Genomic DNA, 13,826 nt, shown 5'->3' with positions numbered 1-13,826 from the left:
TCTGGGGTGAAATGAAGATGACTGGTATCTCTGGTTTTCCTAAAAGCATACTTAAATCACTTTCAGAGAAATTTAATTCTGTTTTTGGAGAACATACATGTGGAAATGGATAATTCTACAATTAAAATGGCGACTTATTACTTCAAATACCTTATAAGGAAGACAAAATACATATCACCATTTTCTTCAAGTAAGCAGGCCATTACCAATGCACCAATATATATTCAATATATATTAGAAATTTATGCAATGATGTGTACCTTCCCTGTGGCCCTTAGCCTTTTATTGTCTTACCTTTCTCTCTGATTTTGCTTCCCTGTCTCTCCCTCTCTCTCATTTTACTTCATTTCTCCACAAATATTGCTTTCAGAGAACATCTGACACACTATGAGGTATTTCTGTGTCATAGAATCACCTCTCCAATTTGAATTTTATCTATCCACCATCTGTTCACTTGTGTCTACTAAGAACTTCTTTCATGTACTAATTTCTTTTCTGATCATTTGGTAGTGTGTGTGTGTGTGTGTGTGTGTGTGTGTGTGTGTGTGTGTGTCTATGCGGATCCTGAGGATTGAACTCAGGGCCTAAGCACTCTCCCTGAGTTTTTGTGCTGAGGTCTAGTACTCTACCACTCAAACCACAGCTCCAGGTGCATGGTAACTTGTTTAATGCTATATTTTATGTGCCTGCAAAGCAATGCAGTTAAAGGGGAGAAATTAATACATGTAATTTATGAGACTTGCCTCACAATGTCTAATAAAAATTAATTGAAAAGTATGTCACAGTTATTGCTGCTATCAATAAGATCTTGAGTTCATGTATAGAAGTCATAGATCATCAAGTCTATTATGCCATCAATTTTAAGGTTTGTTCTAGTTTTTCAGATGTTAAAATGTGAAAAAAGTCAGCAATAAATTCATAGTGTCATTGCATGATATTGTATGTATATTGTATGATAAATGTAGTATCCAGAGATGGTAAGATGTAAGGAAAAAATTCATGTAAGTATTGATTAAATAGGTTGAGATTTAATAATTTCTTGGCAAGTTTCTCAAATAGTTTACATATGGTGAAATAAGTAAATAAATAATACTAATAGCAATAAAAACAACAACTTGAAAGTCATTCAATAATCCTAACAGCAAAATCTGTCTAGTGCCTGAATTGGGTTGGGCAATGTGTTTGTGGTTGTGTGTGTGTGTGTGTGTGTGTGTGTGTGTGTGTGTGTGTGTTTTCTAACTCTGTCCTCAGAACCACCTGGTAAAGAGAGGTGATCAGGAGACCTTTCAATGAAAGCATACTGCCACCAAGTTGGCACTTGGCATGTCTCTGTTTCCTGCCTCCAGAGATGGACACACTCAACTGCTGGCTCCAGAATGGCTGCTTCTTTGTGCACCTTGGGTTACAGCAATCACAATTAGCTGCCTGTCTGTTTGGGGAGGGGGCTGAGCTTTGTATTAGCGGTGCCTTTAAGATAATTAGTACTTTGGAAGCTGGGCCTATAATCCTAGCTAGTGAGGAAGCTAAGATCAAGGGAACATAGTGCAAAGCCACCTTGCACAAAAACGTCTATGAGATTGTTTTCTATGAGTAACCAGCAAAAAAAAACCCAAAGTGGAGCTGTGACTTAAATGGCAGAATGCCACCCTTGAGCAAAAATGCTGAATTCAGCTTCAGTACCATATTGACAACTCCTCAGAAACAAGAAAGAAAAGCAAAGAAAAAAAACACAAGATTAGTATGCTCATGATAATGAAAGGTGTTAAATTAGTGATGTGTAGCTGAAGCAGGAGGATGGTGAGTTTGAAGCCAGTCTGGATTACATAGTGAGAGCTGTCTCATACACAAGATACAAAAAGGTTTTCCTTTTTCTTTCAATCACAATCAGAGCCCTTTCAGATTGTCTAGTTGTTTCTGCTGGATGACAGTGAAACATTAAAGTCAATGAAACAGTAAAGTTTAGGAGGGAATCTTTTTGTTTGTTTGTTTTTTGTGGGTTAACGGGCTAGAACTCTGGGCCTGGGCGCTGTCCCTTCAGCTTAAGGCTACCACCCTACTCTTGAACCACAGCCCCACTTCCACTTTTCAAGTGATTAATTAGAGATAAGGGTCTCAGGTCTTTAGTGCCTGGCTGACTTGGAACCTCAATCCTCAGATCTCAGCCTCCTGAGTAGCCAGGATTACAGGTGTGAGCCACTGTGCTGGGGGGAATCTTTTTTTTTTTAATTTGAATAAATCATAGAACAACAGACTGTGTTAAAAAATTCTCCTGGGCACACCTGCCACTTCTCAGGACCAGTGCCAGGAATTGTTGAGACTTGTTTGAGGGAAAATTGCCTTTTGAGAGGCCTGCATCAGGGCAAGTGTTTAAGATGGAGAATAAACATGTGCAGAAAACAATGTCTTCACCCAAAGACATGTGCATGGACATGGGAAGAAAAGGAATCCCAGGCTTGATGCTGAATATTACCCAGGGCCCTGGGTATCTATCCATCACTCTAGGAAGCCTCTGAAAACTGCTGGCCACTTTAAATCTTTTCATCTTTAAAGGTAATATTTATAAGAAGAGACACAAATTGGGAATCAAGTGGAGTTCATACTTTAAGAAACTATTAGAGGGGCAAAGGACAACTAAAATAAACCAAGATGAATCCTCATAGTATCCTTTACAAAGGTATTTATTAAAGAAACAAAACCAGAATACACTCAAGTGCATGCCTGATGTAGGGAAAATTTGCATGTGCTCAGTAACAATCTTCCTTGTGCAAATATTAGTTTTGTGAGGGCTCCAAGCCCCGTGTCTCTGCAGGTTATCTGTTATGTAAGTGGCTGGACAAGAACTTGCAGATCTAAAGGGCTTCATTCTCCATTTCCCACTGGGTTAGGAATGCTCTCCTAACTGTACTGTGACTCTGCTCCTGAGAACTGTATTTGAGGTCATACAAATGCTGACTGGGTCGAAATAACAACCTCAGAGTGGATGTGAAATGCATGAAACAAATGTTTGACATAGCTCTTCAAATAGGTCATTTGTTTCCATCCTTTTCTTTAGTTTACATCCAAGTTAATCACCTTGTCACCCAGCCAGGCCTACAAGGAGTGCTTTCTTTTGTGTTAGCCCAACAGCTTAAAAGTGATGAGAAGCCTGCTGTGAGACTTGAGAACCTGGGGTTTATAAGTGACATTTCCCTCAGACAAAAAAAAAATGTGGAAAGCTTAGTGCTTTACTTAGAGTCTCAGAACAGCCTGCAATCTTTTCCTGCTTTCCTCTGGCCAGCCTGGCTGCAAGTATGGATAGCTTTGGATATCTGAAAGTCTTTGTTTGGGCTGACAGAAACAAATATCAGTCAGGCATGAATCCATTATTCATATTATTTTGAAAAGAATTTACATAGATTGGTGGTAATCAAATTCTTGCGATGATATGAAAGTTTTATTCTCCCCTCTGCCCGTATGAACAAAAGGGGAAAACATTAGCAAGTGCTTATGAATACCTGTTTGATTTAGGACATTGTGGCTGGGGATAGGGAAGTACACCACTTGAAGAAAAGAGTGTTAATAGTTCAGTGACAAACTTTAAGTTTTTTCAGACTCCCTCATTTCATATAGTTGTGTAGTTGTCCATTTCCATGTGATGTGAGGCACTCTGAATTTCACAAGGTACTTACCACTAGATAAAATCATAAAACCAAACCAACCAAACAAACAAAAAGTCTTCAGGGTGGATACTGATGGCTCATACCTGTAATTCCAGCTACTCAGGAGGTTGAGATCTGAGGATCACAGTTCAAAGCCAGCCCAGGCACGAAAATCTGTGAGGCTCTTATCTCTAATCAATCACCAGAAAATGGGAAGTGGTGCAGTGGGTCAAGGGGTAGGTCGATAACCTTGAGCTGAAGAGCTGAGGGACAACACCCAAGCCCAGAGTTCAAGTCCATGGCCGACGAAAAGAAAAGTAAAGAAATAGTGGTTATTTAGTTATTTATTTATTTTTTGCCTATTTATTTATGCCAGTCCTGGGGCTTGAATTCAGGGCCCGGGCACAGGCCTGAGTTTTGTTGCTCAAGTGCTCAAGGTGTGTGTGTGTGTGTGTGTGTGTGTGTGTGTGTGTGTGTATCTACCTACCTGCCTGCCTATCTACCTACCTATCTTCTCTCAGCTTGCTAACTTACCAATGGCACTTTACCTGTTAAGCCATACTTCTACTTTAGCTTTCTGCCAGTCAATTGGAGATAAAAAAAAATCTTGAAGACTTGTCTGCCCAGGCTAGCTTTGAACCATGATCCTCCATGTCTCAGCCTTCTGAGTAGCTAGAAACGCACATGTGAGCCATTGGATATATTTTTGGGAGTTTCTTATGTTTCAATTTTGGTCAACAAATAATAAAAAATGAAATAGATTGCACAGCACACATAAGAAGGTAGTTAAACATTCCATACCTGGCCATGGCAACCAGCATAATGAATAAGGCTTGGAAAGTCCTTGGAACAACTTAATTCTGCGATGGCTTCTGTCTCACTCACCATCCAGCGTACACACTCCAGCTGACCATTCTAGAATTCAAAAAAGAAAAAAGATAAAGAAACCCAATGTAAATTTTAGGTTTAAAAATATCTTCAGATGAAAATTTTACCAAGGAAAGATATGAATTTTGGCTTTTATATCTGGATTAGCTTATTTACCACATAAATAAAGCACATGTAATATTCATGACCTGTAGTTCTGGCTCAAAATCTATTGCAGAATTTTAAGTTAAATGCACTTTTACAATTTGTGTTGTCAGCATTGGAGTTTGAACTCAGAGCTTTGTGCTTACTAGGCAGACCTCCTATCATTTGAGCCATATGGAGCTTTTGGGGTTCTGGATATTTTTGAGATGAGGTCCTGCTTTGTCCCTGAACTGCAATCCTCTTATTTTAGGCTTTTGACTATAAAATGCATCACTATTCCTTGCTTTTTCTTCCTTCCTTGTTAAAGTGGGATTGTTTGGGTTGGACTTGAACTACAAACCTTTCAGTCTCTATCTCCTAGGTGGTGAAGCTAGGATTACAGGTGTGAGTCATTAGCAGCCAGTCTTTAAATAATTCAATAATTTTAATTCGGTATATTATTTTAAAAATCACTCTGTCGTGGTAGGGTGTAGTTCAGGGTTAGACTGCCTGCCTAGCATGCATAAGACACTGGATTCAATCCCTTGAATGTAAAAATAAATAAATAAGTAAATGTATTATTTGCACAGTGTCTAATATTTCATTTGTGACACTCTTGTAACTATACCCTAATTAAGACTTTTTCCCACTCCCAAAAGTTGTGTAGCAGTCATTCTTCTCATCTTTGCTTCAGGCAGCTATGGTAGATTAGGTATGCTCTTTTGTATAGAAGAAACACAATACTATAGAGGTTCAGCCAAGCTACTGCTTGGATCAGTTGCTTACCTCCTTTTAATGCTGAGAAGCACTTTGTCACAATTCATTTATCCTACTGCTGATAACCTACTGATAGACATTTGGGTTGTTTTCATTTGGGGAATATTATGAACTAAGGTTGTTATGAATTCGTTGCAAATTTGTATTTTCAGTTCTCTTGATCAAAACCCCAGAGCTGGAATTTCTGGGCTACATGGTATGTGCATATTGGACTTTATAAAAAGCTGTCCCAACACCCCTTTATGCTAAAAGCTCTGGAGAAACTAAGAATCCATGGAACATTTCTCAGTATAATAAAGGCTATGTATGACAAAACTAGAGCTAGCATTATACTTAATGGTGACAAACTAAAGCCATTTCCTCTAAAATCAGGAATGAGACAAGGATGTCCACTCTCTCTACTCCTCTTTAACATAGTATTAGAATTCCTAGCCAGAGCAATAAGGCAAGAAGCAAGCATAAAGTGGATCCAAATAGGGAAACAGGGATTGAAACTTTCCCTCTTTGCAGATGACATGATTCTGTATTTAAAGAACCCTATAGACTCCACTTTCAAGTTGCTTGAGTTGATTCAAAACGTTGGCAAGGTAGCAGGGTATAAAATTAACCCTCAAATATCAACTGCTTTCCTGTATGCCAACAAGAGAAGAGTGAGGCAACAATCAGGAAAGCAACTCCTTTTGCAATAGCCTCAAAGGAAACAAAGTACTTAGGAATTATCTTAACTAAGAATGTAAAGGACATTTTGGATGAAAACTTAAAACCCTAAAAAAGGAAATTAAAGCAGAACTGGGGAAGTGGAAAAACCTTCCGTGCCAAGGGCTATCTACAAATTCAATGCAATACCCATCAATATACCCATGTCATTCTTTAAGGAAATAGAAGAAGCAATCCAAAATTTCATAGGGAATAATAAAAGACCCCGTATAGCAAAAAAAATATTCTTAACAGAAGGAATAGTGCAGGAGAAATATCAATACCAAACTTTAGACTCTATTACAGAGCTATAGTAACCAAAACAGCTTGGTACTGGCACAAGAATAGGCCTGAGGACCAATGGAATAGAACTGAAGACCCAGAAATCAACCCGCAAACCTAATCTTTGATTAGGGAGCCAAAAAATAGACTGGAAAAGAGACAGCCTCTTTAACAAGTGGTGCTGGCAGAACTGGTTAAGTACCTGCAGAAAACTAAAGTTGGATCCTTCCATGTCACCCTGCACCACAATTAATTCTAAATAGATCAAAGACCTCGAGGTAAAAGCAGATACCCTGAAAACTTTACAAGAAGGAATAGGTGATATACTAGGTCTCCTTGGCACAGGTCAAAGCTTTCTTAATAAAGACCCAGAAACACAACACATTAAAGAAAGTTTGGACAAATGGGACTGCATTAAAGTGCAGAGCTTCTGTATGGCAAAGGACATAGCTAGCAAGCTAAACAGCCTACAGACTGGGAGAAGATCTTCACTAACCATAAAATAGACAAATGACTCAGATCTAAAATAGATCTACAGATGAAAAAACTGAATCTCTCCAAAACAAATCTCCAAAGAAATGACCATCCCCTTAAAAGAAGGGCCAAAGATTTAAAGAGAGACTTCTCTGAAGAGAAAATAAGAATGGTCTATAGACACATGAAGAAATGTTTGACATCCCTGGCCATGAAAGAATTGCAAATCAAAACAACTTTGAGATTCCACCTCACTCCAGTTAGAATGGCCAGGATCAAGAAATCTAATAAGAACAGATGCTGGCAGGGATGTGGCCATGAGGGATCACTACTACACTGTTGGTGGGAGTGCAAACTCGTTTAACCACTATGGAAAGCAGTATGGCAGTTCCTCAAAAGACTAAGCATAGAACTCCCCTATGACCCAGCAATTCCACCTCTTGGTATTTACCCAATCATCCAGAAACAAGGACATACTAAATCCACTAGCATAATGATGTTCATTGTAGCACTATTTACCATAGCAAAGCTATGGAACCAACCCAGATGCCCCTCAGTAGATGATTGGATCAAGATATGCTATTTATACACAATGGAATTCTGTGCTGCCATCAGAAAGAATGACAATGCCCCATTTGTAATGGAAAGACTTGGAAAAAATCATATTAAGTGAAGTAAGCCAGACCCAAAGAAGCATAGGCTCAATGGTTTCCCTCATTTGTAATAATTAGTACAAACCTTGGACTCTCTTAGCAGATGATTATAATATTGCAAAACCTATGTACATAAGATCATATAGGATGAGGCTAAATGAAAGGATCTCCTGTATATGGAAACAAGAGCTTTATCTTGAGTGATTGTTGTTCTTAAATGCTATTGCCCTTTGGTTAATCTCATATTGTTACTGTATCTGACTTTGTTATCTGGTATATTGTATATACGTTTATTTGTTTATTTGAAATAGGAAAGGGAAGGGGGGAGAACAAGATGATTGAGAGGGGGTAGGGGGAGGGAAATAAGGACAGAAATACAAGAAGGGGTATCGATGTACGAGAAGTAATGCACCTACTATCTGATGAAGGTAACTGTAACCCCTCTATACATTACCCCGACAATTAAAAAAATCAATAAAAAGCTGTCACATTGGCTTCCAAAGTGGCTGACTACATCTCCATGGGAGAAATGTGTGCATTCAACCCCGTCCGTATCCAAACCAGCACAGGTAGCTGTGATTCAAAGTTTATGAGACAGAGCCACTGTTTATCTGACCCCCAAATACAGCAGCTTCCTATTTGTCAATGAAAATTTTACAGATTTATATTTGAAATACTTTTATTTTTTATCAAGCAGCCAGCTATGTCTTAATCTATAAAATATTAAACATTTTAATGGGAAACATTGTTCTCAAAAGACTGTCATTGATAATGATACTATTGATACAGAAAGTTAAATGCCCACAGCTTTTTTTTTTTTTTTGCCATCCCTAGATCTTGAACTCAGGGCATTGTTCCTGAGCTCCCTATGCTCAAGGTTAGCTCTGTACCACTTGAGTCCACAATACCATTTCTGGCTTTTTCTGTGATTGACTGGAGATAAGCATCTTGTGGACTTTTATGCCTAGGCTGGCTCAGACCCTCAATCCTCAGATCTCAGCCTCCTGAGCCTCTAGGATTACAGATGTAAGACACAGGTGCAGATACAAGTTGTATTTGTGTGTGTGTGTGTGTGTGTGTGTGTTTATTGCTAAGATTGAATTCAGGGCCTCATAAATGTGAAGCAAGCACTCTATCACTGAACTACATCCTCAGTTTTTAAGTTGTAAACTTTTTAGGAAATCAAATTATTCATTGTGAGATTAAGCAAGACATTGAAGTACAATTAGCCAAAGAAATTAGGAGGATTTTCTTGGACTCTTCTATAAGGAATTTTTATAAAAACAAGACATAATTTTTAGTCATTTTAAAGTTTAATATCTCTCCAATTTTAAAACTATTCCTAGACTTATACTCTCAGGCACTTTGAGACTTGCAGAATGTGAACAGATAATGTCAGTACATTTATACATATTATGGAGTTTTCACCACCATCTGCAGAGGAGTATGAGAGGAATGTATATCATAAATTGTTTCAGGCCTAAGACTCAGAGAGACTGGGGAAAGTATTAAATGGCTAAGTCCCGTATCCAGTTAACAAGACCGTGTACAAGTTACTTTACCTTCCTGAGCACTGCTGGCTCATACCTGTAATCCTAGCTACACAGGAGGCTGAGACCTGAGGATCATCGTTTGAAGCCACCCCATGCAGAAAAGTCTATGAGACTTTTATCTCCAATAAGCTACTCAGAAAAAGTTGGAAGTGGTAGAGTGCTACCCTTGAGTAAAATAGAAAAGTCCACAAGATTTTCCTATCTACAATTAATGAGCTAAAAGGTGGAAATGGAGTCACTATTCAAGTGGTAGAATGATGGCCTTTAGTGAAAAAGCCAAGGAACAGCACCCAAGCTGTGAGCTCAAGCCCTAGTGCTGGCAAATTCACACAAAATGACAACACATCATATGACTTTATGTGTTGGTGTAAGTTCAGACTTGCATGTACCAGGACAAAATCACCTAACAACTATTTTTCAGCACTTTACGCATGATCAGGAGTGGCAATGTCTCCCTTCTCTGCACAGTTGCCCTGGGAAGCTGGTCTGCTTGGCATGGCTCCGTCTATTCTGCCTTCTAACTGGGTTTGGTTGATGCTAACCAGTGGAAAGAAATCGGGGAAACACAGCAAGTTTGAGGTCCCTTCTCCTCTTGGCTCCTCCTCTATGGAGTTGTCACTGATCAGCTGAGTCCCGTCACTAGACAAAGATTAACAGCCAATTCTTTCTACTCAGCTCTGACATCTCGGGTGCAACAACCAGTCATTTTCCACTCCCCTCTTCCTTCCTTCTTCCCTCCCTCCCGCTCTCCCTCCTTCCTTCTTTCTTTCCTTTTCTTGTCCTCTTCCTCCTCCTTCTCCATCCTTTCTTTCCCTCCCCTGCTTATTAGTCTAATTCAATTAAGGAGGCTTTGCCCACTCACTTTCAAAAAAATCTGATTTTGCTGATATTTTGATACTTTTCTACCCTTTCTCATTTATTTCCATTGTAATTTCTTGTTATTTTCTGTTTTCTGCTTGCTTTGGATTTAGTTTGTTCTTTCTTTTCCAGTTTCCTGAGGTGAACCTCCCTCTAAACAGGGTTTAAGCTGCACCTATTAGTATTAATGTTTTTCATTTTCCTTCATCTTCAGATACATCCTCATATCCTTTCTGATTGGTTCTCTGATAATTACTGTGTGTCAATTATACACACTTTTGAATATCCCACATTTTCTTCTTACAAAAATGAGTTTTGGAAGTGTTGCTGTGGCTCAAGTGGTGGAGCCTTGAGAAGCTTAAGGACAGTGTTCAGGCTCTGAGTTCAAGGCCTAGGACTGGCAAATAAAAGAAGAAGCAGAAAAATGAGTTTTGGTTGACATTGGTGGCTTGTACCTGTAATTGTAGCTACTCAGAAGGCTGAGATCTGAGGATCACAGTTCAAAGCCAGCTTGGGCAGACAATCCAGAGAGGCTCTTATCTACAATAAATTTCGGGGAAAAAAAGCCAGAAGTGGATCTGTGGCTCAAGTGATAGAATGCTAGGCTTGAGCAAAAAAGCTCAAGGAGTGCCTGGGCCCCAAGTTCAAGTCCCAGGACAGGCATCAAAATAAAACAAAACAAAACACAAAACAAAAAAAGTTTGCTGTTATATGCAGCAATCTCATCTATCTCACATATTTATCACATTTGCTGTTTGTATTAAGAGGCCATGTTGTATGACTATTGATTAGTAATGATTATTGATATCCATTTGCATTCTATTGAAAGACACAGCTTTGTATTTCAATCCTGCTTATTTATTGAGATTATTTTATATAAACTATCCTGAGGAATGTTTCCTGTGCCCTTTTCAAGAATGTGCTTTGCTTTTGCACAGTGGAATGCTCTTAGAAGGAATACTAGTTCTAGTTAGTTGGGGAGGCAATAGTTAAAACAAAGTGCCATTTAAAAGGTAAAAGAAGCCGGGTTCAGTGGCTCACACCTGTAATTCCAGTTACTCAGGAGTCTGAGATCTGAGGATCTCGGTTCAAAGCCAGCCCAGGCACTAAATTCCATGAGACTCTTCTCTCCAGTTTACCACCAGAAAACCAGAAGTAGCTCAAGTGTTAGGTTGGTAGCCTTGAGCTAAATAGCTCAGGAACAGTGCCCACGCCCAGAGTTCAAGCCTCCAACACACACACACACACACACACACACACACACACACACAAAAGTAAAAGAAAATATCTCATTATTATGAGCTTGAAACAAGTTTCCCTTGCCATAAATATAAATATCAACATAAACAGTCTCGACCCTACCCGAGTCTTGGGTCAAGGCTCACTCACGTACATATTAACAAGCAATGTCAGTAAGTATCTGAAGTCATCCTATCTCTGGACTAACACACTGCCTTTGGGTTTAATCAGAATGACTGAGTGAGATATGAAAAGAGAACCAAAGTTATTTTATTCCACATTAGGTCCAAAAATAATTTCTTCAGCTGGTTCCATTTTAGATAAGAGACAGCTTTAGAAATCTTCCTTTCCATTTGCTTTGCTTAAGCATTTTCAGAAGGTGCCTGGTACTGTCCAGCATTGCAAAGTAGCCACTCTTGGGTTCCCCAGAATGCACTTAATAACTTCTCATCTAACTACCCCAATGCATTGTGGGGAGCAGTTAAAGCACGGGGGAGGGAATCTCTCATTTTCTTATGTAATCTCTGTATTTGATAACTTATCTAGCCCTCTGTTTCATGTCATCCAAGTCATAAGTTTCCAAATCTTCTGCCTGTTTGAGTCAAATGTGCTAGTCTTTAATGACAGCAGAGCTCTGGGAACTGTTTAACCAAAGTGAAACATGATCTGCTGGGTTTGGCACATCAACTGAAGTCCTAACATGACTTCTTAAAGCCCACTCAGTGTCACCAGTGCAGCAAATGGACTGAGAAAGGGAATGTGTCAGGACACATTTGGAAAGAGGTGGGACTTGTTATATTTGTGCTTACTGCTTTTTACAAATTCTCCATTAGGTATCACAACAGAAGATGATTTCTACTTGTCAAATCATTGTCCAGAGCTAAATCTGTATGAGCTCTTGAGTTTTATGGGTTTGATAAGTGCTTTTCATTCAAGTAAACTAAAACCAAAAGAAGGGTGTTTAACTTTTGAGACTGCTTTCTGATGGCAGTACACTGGTAACTACAGAACCTGGAAGCAGTAAAAGGAGTTTTCATTGGGGTCTGGCTTAATGTTCACTAAGTTTCTTATGTACATTCCTATTAAGAGATTTTTTTAGATCCATGAATGCAATCACTACAGTTTATAAATTATAAATTAAGAAGCAAATACTGGATACTAGTGGCCAAGCTTGAACTCCTAGCTACTCAGGAAGCTGAGATGTGAGGATTAGTGTTTGAAGCCAGCCAAGGCAGGAAAGTCTTTGAGGTTCCTATTTTCAACAAATGAGCACAAAACTAGAAATGAGGTTGTGGCTCAATGTTAGAGTGAAACCCTTGAGAAAAAAAAAAGCTAAGGACAGCACTCAGGGTCTGAGTTCAAGCCCCAGTACTAGTATGAAGGAAAAGAACCAATGTCTTTTCAACCAATTATGAAGTTGGGGAATATTTAATAATCTACCATTAATCAGGAAAATGAGGGCTGTATTTTATGAACTGCAAAACAGGATGGCAAATTAGTATTGTAAGAATTGCTGTCATGGTGGATGCCCATATCCAACCCAGTCCCTGGGCTCCTAAAGGATTTTAGCACAGAGCCACATCCTGACCTGACCATCTGGCACCAGAACTCTGAAAGCTCACATGCCAGGCTATCAGGTTTTTAAGAATAGGCACTATGAGCTGGCTGCTGGTGTCTCATGCCTGTAATCGTAGCTACTCAGGAGGCTGAGATCTGAGGACTGAGGTTCAAAGCTAGCTGGGGCACGAATGTCTGTGAGACTTTTATCTCCAATTAATTACCAGAAAACTGGAAGTGGTATGGTGGCTCAAGTGGTAGAGTGCTAGCCTTGAGCTGAAATGCTCAAGGCCCCAGCACCCAGGCCCCAGAGCCCAGAGTTTAAGACCCATGACCAAAAAACAGAAAAAAGGTACTAAAACAGAAAAAAGGTACCAGGAGCCTGTGACTCATACCTGTAATCCTAACTACTCAGGAGGCTAAGATCTGTGGACTGCAGTTCAAAACGAGCCCAGGCAGGAAAGTCTGCAAGACTGTTATCTCCAATAAATTATCAAAAAATGCCAGGAAATGGAGCTATGGATCAAGTGGTAGATCACTAGTTTTGAGCAAATGAAGCTCAAGGCAGCACCAAGACTCAGAGTTCAAACCCCAGGACCAGCAAAAACAGAAAAAAGAAAACACTAGGTACTATCTTTTATTCAAACTGCCAGCAACTGGGGTTGGGATTTTGGGCCTAGTGGTAGAGTGCTTGCCTACCGTGCCAGAAGACCCGGTTTCGATTCCTTGGTACTACATATATAGAAAAAAGCTGGAAGTGGTGCTGAGGCTCAATTAGTAGAGCTCTAGCCTTGAGAAAAGTCCAAGGACAGTGCTCAGACCCTGAGCTCAAGCCCAGGAGTGGCAAGAGCAAAACAATTTGCCAGCAACTAACACAGCTGTTGGAAGATTCCAGACTCACTGTTCACATTTCATTTTTCTTTCCTCTACCATGGCTTCTGCAGCTCAGCTTTGAATTTGACAGGACAATAACCAAAGGAAGATGAAACCTACATACACATGGATTTCTCATTTTCTTTATACTATTTTTGTGTACTGGTACTCAGGTTCATTTCCCTTTTTTGCTCAAGACTGAGATCCTACCAGTT

General features: G+C 39.5%; 1 protein-coding gene across 6 annotated transcripts in view; it reads right to left on the bottom strand.

Moving 5' to 3' along the window:
- Positions 1 to 13,826, bottom strand: part of Sncaip (synuclein alpha interacting protein) — a 152,294-nt gene that overhangs the window by 24,736 nt on the left and 113,732 nt on the right. For all 6 annotated transcript variants that reach the window (XM_090340070.1, XM_090340068.1, XM_090340069.1 and 3 more), the window contains one exon: positions 4,440 to 4,553. In XM_090340070.1, coding sequence (XP_090196196.1) covers positions 4,440 to 4,553 — 114 coding nt within the window. The remainder of the gene's footprint in view (positions 1 to 4,439; positions 4,554 to 13,826) is intronic.

Source organism: Megascapheus bottae, chromosome 10 (assembly GCF_031878675.1).
Source record: "Megascapheus bottae isolate mThoBot1 chromosome 10, mThoBot2.hap1, whole genome shotgun sequence".
Lineage (NCBI taxonomy): Eukaryota > Metazoa > Chordata > Mammalia > Rodentia > Geomyidae > Megascapheus > Megascapheus bottae.
The sequence above is the reverse complement of the archived record's forward strand: the minus strand, read 5'-3'. Positions and strand labels throughout refer to the sequence as shown.